Below are 14,133 nucleotides of genomic sequence, written 5' to 3' on the forward strand. Positions count from 1 at the left end.
CAAAATGGCTGGAATCACGCATACAATTTTTGTTGAAGCTTTTGGAGATCTATACTTGTCTCCTTTGTATCCAGTCCTGTAGAATTTTTCCTGTAAATTCCTTCTTTTTACATCTTCGCCTGACTTTGTCTCAAAAACCTGCATGTGTGATTCCAGCCATAATCTGCCCCAAGCCTCAAACTTTAAAGTGCAAATAAAGAGCTAATCTTGAATGAAAAATTGTCAAATCTGTATTTTGTTCAAGCAATCAATGACATCATAAAACATAAATTCTGCACCATAATTTGACATTAATATGATTAGTTCACATTCAGAATTGTCACCTTTATTTACAAATAAAAAAAAAATCTTCAAATTAAATAAGAGTCAAAACGGAATAAGAAGCGGATTTGTTACAATAGATACAGAGTAAAAAAGTCTATACAGCTGGGAAATATCAGTATATTCAGTGGTATGAGCCCAGGGAGCACATCAGCTCTTTAGTACTCCTTCCAGAAAATCTCTCTCAAGCATCTCCTCAATTTTCTGTCTTGCTTTGCTGGAGAACATTTTTTGGTTCTCCAGTTTAATATCCTTGTTGGAAAAAGAATTTTGATAAAGGATTGGGCTCCCCGAGTCTCCAACACATCTGCTGGTCACTTTGCTGTTGAAGACTTGACTGAGTACATTGAAAAAAGGCAGAAGCTGCTCCATGCTCCGAATGGTGGAAATTGTAAGCAGTAAGTGTCCAGGGTCCCAATCTAATATTCTTCCTGAGCTGTCATCTTCTGGATTTTTCTAAAATCAATAAATAAATCATGAATAAAAGATCAAAACAAATTCTATTGAATTTTTTTTTTAAATTTACATTCATGGGTAAAAGTTAAGATTTATTTAAATTTGGGTTTTCAGAAAATCTGTTTATTAAATCTATTAGTAACATTTCTATGGTTACTGAAGCACAATTATAAGAATTTCAGAAGGTTTATACTTTTATTGACAAATGCATTAAGTTGATGTAAAAACTAAATATTTGCCTTCACATTGCGTTTGGTGTCTGTCAGGGCATATGTTCAAAATTCCAGCAAAACAGGGTCATAGACTGTAATAGTGACGGCAGAGATAACGTTCGCTCTGCTGTGTGCTTTTTTCGGGAGTTTATGCCTATATCGGTTAGGTATAATTGGTTATAAATACACCTGACAATATTCCAACAAAATCCCTGGCAAGGGTACCCAGAAGAACTGATGTCCTGTCGAAGACATGGGGTGGGCATACCAAATGTTGATTTGATTTAGATTTATCTTGTATATTCCCTTAATCATTAGTGAATATGGCAAGTCTGTGTCAGTTGTGCAAATGATCAAGAACTGAGTTTTGGTCTCTAATAGTGATGTGCGATCGTGCTCAGATAACGTGTTGTCCGGGTATCTTTGGCATCCTCCATGATTTGCAGCTGTTAGGTAATCCCAGCATGTGTTGCTGCTGTCTAACAGCCATGAATCATGCAGCTGTAGGAACTCAGTACATATTAGAGCATGCAAGAGATACAAGGAGAGCACGTTAACTGAACATCAGGGCTGTGGAGTCGGAGTCATGGAGTCGGAGGTTTGGCTTACCGACACCACAGGCCTGCCGAGCACGTTCACTCATCACTAGTCTCTATTTAAGGCTGGGGTCACACTTGTGTGTGTGATGTGAGAAACTCGCACGAGTCTCTCGCATCAATACCCGGCACTCGGGACCAGAGTGTGCGGCTGCATAAGAATACATGCAGCCGCACGCTCGGGGCCTGAGTGCCGGCATCGGTGCCGGGTATTGATGCAAGAGACTCGTGCGAGTTTCTCGCAAGTGTGACCCCGGCCTAAGACTGAAACCAGGATGCTAATGATAACAAAGCTCAATATTATTTTCTGACTACTTTTGACACTTTTATATCTCCTAATATATTAATGTAATGAACAATACCTTGGCCCGTTTCCTTAAGAGTTTTGCTAACCGAACAACATATGGTTTAAATTCCCTTTGATGTGTTCCTTGCCTTCGAACTTCTAACCCTGAGTCATCTGATGCTTCTGGAATGAATGCCCATCGATACCTAAAAATAATAATGGCAGTAAAAAAAATACCGTACAATAGCAAATGTTAAATGCAGGAACATAGAACAGAGCAAATAATGATCGGGGATAACTTCTAGAGATCATCAGGAACTAATAGTACCTTCCTATAATAGCCTAACATTACCTTACAGTCTGGTATATAACAAGTCTAGAACATAAATGCATGCAGATGAATATGTCGAGGGTAGAATACTTCTCTATATAATATTGAGGTTGTAAAAGTATTTTACAACACAATGCCAAGCATAGAAATAACTTACATCTGAAACTGAGGCAGATTATCAGAGGGTAATGCCAAGGCTAAATCGAGAAATTTACAGGCTGACAGATAGAGGTTCAGCCACCGCTGGCTGTTATAGGATGTGGAGAATCCATTCCCACCAGTGTATGTTGTCTCCAAACCAGCTACAATAGGTCCAGAAGTCCTGAGGAGGGTGGATGAAAAATATATAGGTGAGGTACGAAACTGTAGAACAATAGTAATCAGAAAATGATGAGGATTCCCCAACAAAGATTTCACTTTAGTTATCCATTCTCCTAAAGACAGTTTTAGTAGAAGTCCTGAACACCCTGGAACTCGCCTACTAACGTGTTCAAGAAATGTTAAAAATAATAACCGTATGCATAATGTCAAAACAACTTGCTGTACATATAATTTCACTGCTTGGGCTTGAAAGCAGCGAAACATCTAAAAGAAGAGTCCTGACCATTCTTCAGGAGGATTTAAAAAAATGAAATAGAGATGCCGGCGGCACAACACTGCAATGAAAAAAAACACTTTGGGAACAACACCGCCATTTTTTTTCCTTAAGCATCTTCTGCTTCAAAAACGATACAGGAAAGCTGGTGTGTATAATATGCTGTGTGCACATAATGTAAAGGTGCCCAAGACTGCAGGGCTCCTTATACACAGTACCCTTACTGCATACTCCTATACAGCAATCTCCAGCTCTGATATGGAGCAGTGACCGCAGCGGATACACCACACATTGCCCTAGGACCAAATAATACGTTTATGTGAATTTTGTCTTAAGCTATGTACAGACCACAATGCCCAGACCTGAACGAAATGCCTAAAATATGCCTAGGTGGCTGTTCGTTAAAGGTCCAGTGGTTGGCCGGGCATTGCAGGCATACACAAACCACATAATACATTTATGTGTATGTAGTCTTACTCCAAGAGCCTTGCATAGTACAGCCATGCCATGGGTGGCTGCAACAAATCTGCACTTTTAAGACCTGTAAAAATCACAACTACAGCAGGACATAGCTAATTATTGATAACCTTTGTCAAAAAAACTATAAGTAATGCACTCATACTCCATGACCTCAATGAGCGTTCACTACACAAGATTCCATTGCTGAACAAAAAGCATGTTCAAGTACATTTACAGTTTGCTCAGCAACATTTAGACAAGCCAGTGAAATACTGGGAGAATATAGTCTGATCGGGTTAAAGCAAGACTGAACTTTTTGGATGCCATAATACAAACCATGTTTGGAGGCCAAAAGGCACTGCATATCACCCAAAAACTACCATACTGACAGTAAAGTTTGAAGGCGATAACATCATGGTGACGTCACCGCTGTGCTCTGCTTTACTGCCAGCGCTGACACATTCAGTGCAGGAAGCTCTGAGCAGCAGCGCGTAACCCTGTGGACGCCGGGGGACGTGACAGACATCAGAATGTGAGTATGTAGTGGTTTTTTTTTTTACTTTTACAATGGTAACCAGGGTAAATATCGGGTTACTAAGCGCGGCCCTGCACTTAGTAACCCGATGTTTACCCTGGTTACCCGGGTGCTGCAGGGGAACTTCGGCATCGTTGAAGACAGTTTCAACGATACCGAAGTCGTTCCCCTGATCGTTGGTCGCTGGAGAGAGCCGTCTGTGTGACAGCTCCCCAGCGACCACACAACGACTTACCAACGATCACAGCCAGGTCGTATCGCTGGTCATGATCGTTGGTAAGTCGTTTAGTGTAACGGTACCTTTAATGGACAAATGTACTGAGACATTCTTGATAAAAATCTGCTGCCATTTACAGGATGATGATGATGAAATGAGGGTGGATATTTCAGTAACACAATGATCCCAAATGATCTATATTTAGATATAGAGGTATATGTGTAAATAAAAAAAGCGCGCAAGTTTAAATTTGATAAAATTTATAGATTACATGTTACTACTTTTTAACCCCTTAGTGACGTAGCCAAATTTTTGAAATCTGACCAGTGTCACTTTATGTGGTAATAACTCTGGAACGCTTCAACAAATCCCAGTGATTTTGAGAATGTTTTTTCGTGACACATTATACTTTATGAATATGGTAAATTTAGGCCGCTATATTTTGTGTTTATTTTAAAAAAAATATCAGAAATTTGAGCAAAAATGTTAAAAAATTAGCAATTTTCAAACTTTGAATGATTATCCCTTTAATCCAGATGGCCATACCACAGCAAAACATTAATAAATAACATTTCCCACATGTCTGCTTTTCATCAGCATCATTTGTAAAATGTTATTTTATTTTGTTAGCATTTGGGGAGGTTTGAAAATGTAGCAGTAATTTTTCATTTTTTCAAGGAAATTTACAAAATATATTTTTTTAGGGACCTATCCATGTTTGAACTGCCTTTAGGGGTCCTATATATTGGAACCCCCCCAAAAGTGATACCATTTTAAAAACAGCATCCCCTGACATATTGAAAACTGCAGTCAGGTAGTTTATGAACCCTTCAGGTGATTTTCAGGAATTAATGCAAAGTGGCATGACAGAAATGAAAATGTGTATTTTTACCACCTAAATTCCACTAACATCTGAATAGGTTACAACAGCCATCAGACTCTAAGGCCGCTATATGGCCATGATTTGCCATGACAAACAACAGGACCACACAATCATGATCTGAGGGCACAGATTGGGATAAAGAGGAAGCCCCCACACTCTGTTAACCATTTATATGATGTAGTCACTATTGACACTCAGCATCTAAGGGGTAAAACACTGATCGTGGCTGATGCAGCAAGTTGTCAGCTATAGTGCACAACCGACAGCTGCAGGATTGTCAGCTGTATGGGGAGGCTGTTCTCTTATATCTCAGGTAAGTTAAAAGGCGTATTGGCGGTCATTAAGGGGTTAAATTTCTAAACAATGAGGCAAGATATAATGTGTGGGAATACAGATTGTAAGACTAGGGTTAAATGGTGATTTCTAGTGACTAGTGATGAGTGAGCGTACTTGTTGCTCGGGTTTTCCTGAGCACGCTCGGGTGACCTCCGAGTATTTGTTAGTGTTCGGAGATTTAGTTTTGATCACCTCAGCTGAATGATTTACAGCTACTAGCCAGGTTGAGTACATGTGGGGGTTGCCTGGTTGCTAGGGAATCCCCACATGTAGTTAAGCTGGCTAATAGCTGTAAATCATTCAGCTGCCGCGATGACAACTCAATCTCCGAGCAGTCATAAATACTCGGAGGTCACCTGAGCGTGCTCTGGATAAGCCGAGCAATGAGTACACTCGCTCATCACTAGTAGTGACTTGAGAATTTAATGTTGAGCTGCTACATCTCAGCAAGTCAGTAGCCAGACATCGAAAAATGTTAGCGATCATCTGTTTATCCAAAGCCGAAATGAAGGTTGAAGAATGTGAGATGCATTGAGAAAATCCAGAAAGAGTGGGGAACACAAAGTCTTGTACCCCAGAAAAAGTGATGGGGAATAGTGTGATAGACAGGAACTTGTCATTGGTGGAAGAAATGTGGCACAGAGCAAAGCAAGGACTGTAGGTTCCAGTAAGGATAATTCATTTGTATATATGTGTGATGTCCACCTCTGGAAGGACAAAATGAGCGTGTTGGAGAAGAGGAGTCGTGCACAGTTAGGGATAAATCAGAGAGGTGCCAGTCATCCTGTTTTCAATGTACTAGGGTTTGGGTAATCTCCTGTGTTAAGAAGGGATGTATACAGGAAAGGTCTGCCACTCTCTGAAGACAGAGCCTACCTGGTGATATCTTCATCCGCTGTAAGTTCCTGCTCCATTAGCAGAAATACTTGTACCTGATAATACACAGAAATAACAACATTATGTGAATCTCACTTAATAGCTACTTAGCAATTTGTATAATGAATGAATGAAGAAGAAGCCAAGAGTAATGTATACATGAGAGAAGCACGAAGCACTCACCAGTTCAGTGATCATGGTTGGCCACAATGAGGTGAGGTGTTGGGGGGACATTCTTAAGAGCAGCACTCGGAAAAACAGGAACACCTGGGAATGTAGAGTGGGCACTTGTGGTAACCGCAGGCTCTCTACTAACCTTTCTAAAAAGCAGAGACACAACATAGGTTCACATATGGGGAAGTGCTTGATGTTTCAAGGACTGTACATATAAGCATGTGATGTCATTTCCATATCTACCATAGACATGTATAGGAGAGGAGGCTAGCTTATTGACAAAGGATCTTTGCATTTCATCTTCGTCCGCTGTTCCGCATTACAATGCCTATTTTATGATGCCCAGTGGATAACATTGCTGCCTCACCTTGTATATCAGGTAGGAATTTCTGGTACTGGTCAATCTCACTACTGAAGATGGCAAAGGCCAGTCTCTTCAAGAGCATCGCCCTCTGCTCCAGCTCCGCATCACGGTTAGTAAAGAGACTGAGAGAACTGCTCTGAGCGACAGCTACTCGAGCTGAGAGAGAAACACGGTCAAGAGCACGACATGAGCATTACATTATTCTCACACCGACACATGATGGACATTACAATTCAGAATGTACAAGCAAATTACAAGTTACAGGTGAATTAAATATCTTAGGTACTTAGGTCTCCCAACTTCCCTATATACAAAACCCCTTGGTTAGTCCCAAGGCAGCAGGAAAGTCAAGAGGACCCCATGTACATTAGATGGCTGATCAATCTGCCACAGTCGGCGAGTTTGACTGACTTTTACTGAATGTGTACGGGGGTTTTGAACGTTAAGAAAAAAAAGTTCTGAACAAAAGGAAAACTCACTCATTAGGTCACGGAATGTGGTTTTGTCATGTGTCATCAGATGGTCCATGATGGCCCTCCAGCTGTAGGACAAGGGAAAAAATACATAGTTCTTGCATATCAGGAGTAGTCTAGAAATGGTAACCAAACAGGACTTTAAATAACCAACTAAAATACAGAGAAATGCAAAGTGGATGGAGGACTGCAAAATGGTCTAATAGTAAATAATTATGTAGGTATAAAGATCTCTTTATAGATCAATAAAACAGTTGTTTAATATATGAGATATAATATACAGGTGTTTCTCACAAAATTGGAATATCGTCAAAAATAGGGATTTTTGTGTTACTCACCGTAAAATCCTTTTCTCCGAGACGCTCATTGGGGGACAGTGGGTGTATGCTTCGGCTGCCAGGAGGCTGACACTAAGTAAACTTGAAAAAAGTTAGCTCCTCCACCGCCGTATACACCCTGACACTGGCTACTGGAGACTCCAGTTCGGTGCAAAAGCAGTAGGAGAAAAAATACAAGAAATAATATAACAGCCTGAATACAGAAAACTTATGTCTAGAAAAAGACTTAAGGTACCTTCACACTCAGCAACTTTACAACGAGAACGACAATGATCCGTGACGTTGCAGCGTCCTGGATAGCGATCTCGTTGTGTTTGACACGCAGCAGCGATCTGGATCCCGCTGTGATATCGCTGGTCGGAGCTAGAAGTCCAGAACTTTATTTGGTCGTCAGGTCGGCGTGTATCGTCATGTTTGACAGCAAAAGCAACGATGTCAGCAATGTTTTACATGGAGCTAACAACCAGCGAGAACGATAAGCGAGTCACCGTTACGTCACAGGATCGCTCCTGCATCGTTGTGGAGCTGCTGTGTTTGACGTCTCTACAGCGACCTAAACAGCGACGCTGCAGCGATCGGCTCATTGTCTATATCGCTGCAGCGTCGCTAAGTGTGACGGTACCTTTACTGACTGACAAAAATAGAAATAGTCAAAACAGCCCTCAGGCCACCAGGGAGGGAGCGGTGTCCCTCAATGAGCGTCTCGGAGAAAAGGATTTTACGGTGAGTAACACAAAAATCCCTATTTCTCCGCCTCATTGGGGGACACAGGACTGTGGGATGTCCTAAAGCAGTCCCTGGGAGGGAAATTAACTCACCAAAAAGAAATTCTTTCAAATACTGGTTGTCCTATAAGTGCGCCACTGCCGCTTGAAGAATCCTTCTACCCAGACTTGCAAGTGCAGAGATCTGGGAGTGGACATTATAATGTTTGACAAAAGTATGCAAACTAGACCAGGTTGCAGCTTTGCAAACCTGTTCTGCTGAGGCCTGGTGCCGAATTGTCCAGGAGGCCCCCACTGCCCTAGTGGAATGGGCCTTGATTCCCGCCGGAATAATCATGCCCTTGGCGCGATAGGCTTCCTGAATGGCCGCACGTATCCACCTGGCCAGGGTAGATTTTGAGGCCGCGCATCCCTTCCTGCGACCTTCCGGAAGGACAAACAGAGCATCCGTCTGGCGGAAAGGAGCCGTTCGGGAAATGTATCTCCTCAGAGCTCTCACTAAGTCCAACGTATGGAGAGCTTTTTCTACACGGTGCGTCGGTGCTGGACAAAAAGAAGGAAGAACAATATCCTCATTAATGTGGAAAGAGGAAACAACCTTCGGGAGGAAGGAAGGTGCTGGTCTGAGCACTACCTTGTCCTGATGAAAACGTAAAAAGGGAGTACGACAAGAGAGGGCTGCCAGTTCTGATACCCGCCTTATGGAAGTTATGGCCACTAAAAATACGACTTTCCAAGAAAGGAAGGTCAAGGAAATATCTTGAAGAGGCTCAAAAGGAGCTTCCTGCAATGCCCTTAAGACCAAATTAAGGTCCCAAGCTTCCAAAGGAGTCTTATAAGGAGGGACCTTATGAGCGACTCCCTGGAAAAAAGTCCTGACCTGACGGTTAGTAGCAATCTTGCGCTGAAAAAGGACCGATAGGGCCGAAATCTGCCTCCTAAGAGTACTTGGACCAAGCCCTGAATCCAGGCCTGTTGAGATAAAATATTAGGGACGGAGAAACGCCAAGGAGACAGCCTGCGCTCTCTACACCAAGAGAGGAAAACTTTCCAAGTGTGATGATAAATTCTGGCCGAAACGGGTTTACGTGCACTGATCATGGTATCTGCTACCTCTTGGGAGAACCCTGCCTGAGTTAAAACCCAATATTCAACGGCCAGGCCGTCAAACGTAGGACCCCTAAGTTCTGGTGGTAGATCGGCCCTTGAGATAGAAGGGCCAGCCGATCGGGGAGTCGCCATGGAATCCCGGTGAGAAGCTGTACCAGGTCCGCATACCAAATCCGTCGCGGCCAATCCAGGGCGATCAGAATAGCTGGCATTCTTTCTGCCTTGATTTTCTTGATTACCCTCGGGAGTAGTGCCAGAGGAGGGAACAGATAAGAGAGATGGAACTGGTTCCAAGTTAGTACTAGCGCATCCACAGCGATTGCCTGTGGGTCTCGGTACCGGGAGGCAAACCTGGGTACCTTGGCATTCCCGCTGGATGCCATCAGATCCACATCCGGGGTTCCCCATAGATGGCATATCTGCTGAAACACCTCGGGATGGAGAGACCATTCCCCGGACGCTAGCCCCTGACGGCTTAGGAAGTCTGCCACCCAGTTCTCTGCGCCCGGAATGTGGACTGCTGAAATCACTGAGTGATTTCTCTCGGCCCAGAGCAGTATCTGTTTTACCTCCTGCATGGCTGCCTTGCTGCGGGTGCCCCCCTGATGATTTATGTATGCCACAGCTGTGGCATTGTCCAATTGAATTCGGACAGGGCGACCCGCCAGAAGAAAGTGAAAATGCTGCAAGGCTAGTTGAACCGCCCGAATCTCTAAGAGATTGATGGGGAGGTCTGATTCCAGAGGAGACCAGCCTCCCTGAGCCGTGTGGTGAAAAAACACTGCTCCCCAACCCAGGAGACTGGCATCTGTTGTAACCACCAACCAATCAGTTGGGGGAAAGGACTTCCCCCCGAGTAGGGAAGAGCTGTTTAACCACCATGAAAGAGCCTGTCTGACCTGGGGAGACAACCGAAAACTGCGGTCGAGAGAAAGAGGATTGCTGTTCCATACTCCAAGAATTGCCTGTTGGAGAGGACGAAGATGAAGCTGTGCGAATGGTACTGCTTCTATAGTCGCAACCATCCTTCCTAACACCCTCATGCAAGACCGTATCGAATGAGGGTGCAGTTGCTGAAGGTTCCTCACTTCAGTAAATGCACTCTTTACTTGGTCGGGGCTCCTTTTGCATCAATTACTGCATCAATGCGGAGTGGCATGGATGCGATCAGTCTGGCACTGCTGAGGTGTTATGGAAGACCAGGTGGCTTTGATAGCAGCCTTCAGCTCGTCTGCATTGTTGGGGTCTGGTGTTTCTCAGATTCTGTATGGGGTTAAGGTCAGGCGAGTTTGCTGGCCAATCAAGCAAAGTGATATTGTTGTTTTTAGACCAGGTATTGGTACGTTTGACAGTATGGACAGGTGCAAAGTCCTGCTGGAGAATTAAATTTCCATCTTCAAAAAGCTTGTCAGTAGAGGGAAGGATGAAGTGCTCTAAAATTTCCTGGTAGACGGCTGCGCTGACTTAGGACTTGATAAAACACAGTGGAACTACACCAGCAGATGACATGGCTCCCCAAACCACATTAGACCTCAAGCAGCTTGGATTGTGTGATTCTCCACTCTTCCTCCAGACCCTGGGACCTTGATTTCCAAATGAAATGCAAAATTTACTTTCATCTGAAAACAACACCTTGGACCAATGAGCAACAGTCCAGTTCTTTTTCTCCTTGGCCCAGGTAAGACGCTTCTGGCGTTGTCTATTGGTGATGAGTGGCTTGACGCAAGGAATGCGACACTTGTAGGCCATGGCCTGGATAGGTCTGTGTGTGGTGGCTCTTGAAGCAATGACTCCAGCAGCAGTCCACTCCTTGTGAATCTCCACAAATTTTTTGAATGGCCTTTTGTTAACAATCCTTTCAAGGCTGCGGTTATCCCGGTTGCTTGTGCACCTTTTTCTACCACACTTTTTCCTTTCACTCAACTTTCCATTATTATGCTTGGATACAGCACTCTGTGAACAGCCAGCTTCTTTAGCAATGACCTTTTGTGGCTTACCCTGATTGTGGAGTGTGTCAGTGACTGCCTTCTGGACATCTGTCAAGTCAGCAGTGTTCCCCATGATTGTGAAGCCTACTGAAACAGACTAAGGAACCTTTTTAAATTCTTAGGAAGCCTCTGAAGGTGATTTTTTGTTAATAATTCTACTTTACTGAGATAATGACTTCTGGGTTTTCATTGGCTGTAAGCCAAATCATTGGCTGTAAGCCATCAACATTAACAGAAATAAACACTTGAAATAGATCACTCTGTAATGACTCTATATAATGAGTTTCACTTTTTGTATTGGAGACCTGAAATAAAATTAACTATTTGATGATATTCTAATTTTGTGAGAAGCACCTGTATATACACATACATACGTACACATATGCACACAAAAATTTGATTGCAACAAGCACATTGTCTGAAGGAGAGCTGGGTCTTACTGACTAACACAGGAGCCATCCATCTGGAAGAAGTTGTGATCCATGAAGAGATCAAACGCTTCCTTCTTCCATGTGCGTCTGGTGTACTGGTAACCACTGAGACTGCTCAGCAGCTGCACACAGGCTCGATAGCTTGGAGCATTATGAGCACTGCAAAGGAAAAAAACACAGCTTACATGGAAAACCACTGGCTGGTTTATAGCAGGCATTTATACAGTGAAATTAACCCCTTCACGACATGCCCCGTACTAGTATGGCGCATGTCGTGTCTCCCCCTTTGATGTGGGCTCCGGCGGTGAGCCCACATCAAAGTCGCAACATGTCAGCTGTTTTGTACAGCTGACATGTGCGCGCAATAGCGGCGGGTGAAATCGTGATTCACCCGCTGCTATTAACCAGTTAAATTCCGCTGTCAAACGCTGACAGCGGCATTTAACCGGCGCTTCCGGCCTCATGGCCGGAAATACCCGCATCGCCGACCCCCGTCACATGATCGGGGGTCAGCGATGCGTCAAGATAGTAACCATAGAGGTCCTTGAGGCCTCTATGGTTACTGATGCCAGTTTGCTGTGAGCGCCACCCTGTGGTCGGTGCTCATAGCAAGTCTGCAATTGAGATGATCGCTGCTATGTAGCTGAGCCGATCCAGTTGTGCCAGCTTCTAGCCTCCCATGGAGGCTATTGAAGCATGGTAGAAGAAAAAAAAAAAAAAAAGTTTTAAAAGATATGAAAAAAATGAAAAATATATAAAAGTTTAAATCACCCCTCTTTCGCCCCATCCAAAATAAAACAATAAAAAAAAAAAATCAAATCTACACATATTTGGTATCGCCGCGTTCAGAATCGCACGATCAATAAAAAAAAAGCATTAACCTGATTGCTAAACAGCGTAGCGAGAAAAAAATTAAAAACACCAGAATTACGTTTTTTTGGTCGCCGCGACATTACATTAAAATGTAATAACGGGCGATCAAAAGAACGTATCTGCACAATCGTAGTATCATTAAAAACGTCAGCTCGGCATGCAAAAAATAAGCCCTCACCCGACCCCAGATCACGAAAAATGGAGACGCTAAGGGTATCGGAAAATGGTGCAATTTTTTTTTTCTTTTAGCAAAGTTTGGAATATTTTTTTCACCACTTAGATAAAAGAGAACCTAGGCATGTTTGGTGTCCTTGAACTCGTAATGACCTGGAGAATCATAATGGCAGCTCAGTTTTAGCATTTAGTGAACCTAGCAAAAAAGCCAAGAAAAAAACACACCACACTTGGAATTTTTTTCCCGTTTTCTAGTACAAAACATGGTAAAACCAATGGTGTCGTTCAAAAGTACAACTTGTCCTGCAAAAAATAAGCCCTCACATGGCCATATTGACAGAAAAATAAAAAAGTTATGGCTCTGGGAAGGAGGGGAGTGAAAAACGAAAACGCAAAAACGAAAAAGGGCTGCGGCGTGAAGGAGTTAAGAGTGGAAATACACGGTGGCTCAGTGGTTAGCATTGTTGCTTTGCAGCCTTGGAGTCCTGAGTTCAAATCCCACCAAGGACACCGTCTGCAAGGAGTCTGTATGTTCTCCCTGTGTTAGCGTGGATTTCCTCCTACACTTCAAAGACATACTGATCGGGAATATAGATTGTGAGCCCCAATGGGGACAGTGATATAATGTATGTACATTGCTGTGTATATAAGTGAGTAAAATAAATACATACACCGCTTAAATACCATCACAACAGGCGGGAAAATTAAAAAAAAATATATAATACTGATCTGAAGTCAGAAGTATGTTATTGAAATTATACTCAGGTCTAGAAAGATATAAATGATCTCCCATCTTATTTAAGTGGCTTCAGTGGACATTTTCAATTGCAACAGGAATATAATAATTATTAATATTTTTACTGTGTTAAAAATTGAAATAATGCCTTAAAAAAAAAAAAAAAGACTACAGTTACCTGTGGTTCCGTAAATAGGGCACCACGTAATGCATGATATTGACCAGTAACGGGATAACCTTCTCCTTTTCATCGCTGTAGAACACCATGTCGAGTAAATGAGCAAGAACCTGGTAAGCATACAAAGTCACAGGATAAGCCCGCGTTATATACATGATACTGCAATAATGAGACTTACGGGTGACCTCTTACCTCTGCTAGTAAGGTGAGGGCATGTACACTGTACACCGAAGGGGTGATATGGGAGATCTCTATAGCCGGAGACAACATATCTAAGGAAGAAGAGGAGTGTGGTAAAAAGCTATCCTTATACAGGGCATTAATAATCCTAATACTCCCCATGAAAACGCAGTACCATTAGGTAGTACATCTTAGTATGACCATAAAAGTCGCACATCTTTCTGATACAATATATTATGCTTTCAGGAAAATACTTTATTTTATTTGTTTAAGCAAAATGAATGGA

The 14,133-nt window shown here is 42.8% G+C and overlaps 1 protein-coding gene across 5 annotated transcripts in view; it reads right to left on the reverse strand.

Annotated features, from left to right (window-relative positions):
* Positions 1-283: 283 nt before the first annotated feature.
* Positions 284-14,133, reverse strand: part of DOP1A (DOP1 leucine zipper like protein A) — a 105,951-nt gene continuing 92,101 nt past the window's right edge. For 4 of the 5 annotated variants that reach the window (XM_077289814.1, XM_077289815.1, XM_077289813.1 and 1 more), the window contains 10 exons: positions 13,860-13,939; positions 13,668-13,777; positions 11,716-11,865; positions 7,121-7,182; positions 6,645-6,797; positions 6,287-6,423; positions 6,104-6,159; positions 2,360-2,524; positions 1,948-2,077; positions 284-777 (listed from right to left, as the gene is read on the reverse strand). In XM_077289814.1, coding sequence (XP_077145929.1) covers positions 472-777; positions 1,948-2,077; positions 2,360-2,524; positions 6,104-6,159; positions 6,287-6,423; positions 6,645-6,797; positions 7,121-7,182; positions 11,716-11,865; positions 13,668-13,777; positions 13,860-13,939 — 1,349 coding nt within the window. In that variant the 3' untranslated portion in view covers positions 284-471. Of the gene's footprint in view, positions 778-1,947; positions 2,078-2,359; positions 2,525-6,103; positions 6,160-6,286; positions 6,424-6,644; positions 6,798-7,120; positions 7,183-11,715; positions 11,866-13,667; positions 13,778-13,859; positions 13,940-14,133 lie in introns of those variants that run through there. The other variant, XR_013221817.1, reaches the window with a different exon arrangement.

The sequence above is a fragment of the Ranitomeya variabilis genome, chromosome 2 (genome assembly GCF_051348905.1).
Source record: "Ranitomeya variabilis isolate aRanVar5 chromosome 2, aRanVar5.hap1, whole genome shotgun sequence".
Lineage (NCBI taxonomy): Eukaryota > Metazoa > Chordata > Amphibia > Anura > Dendrobatidae > Ranitomeya > Ranitomeya variabilis.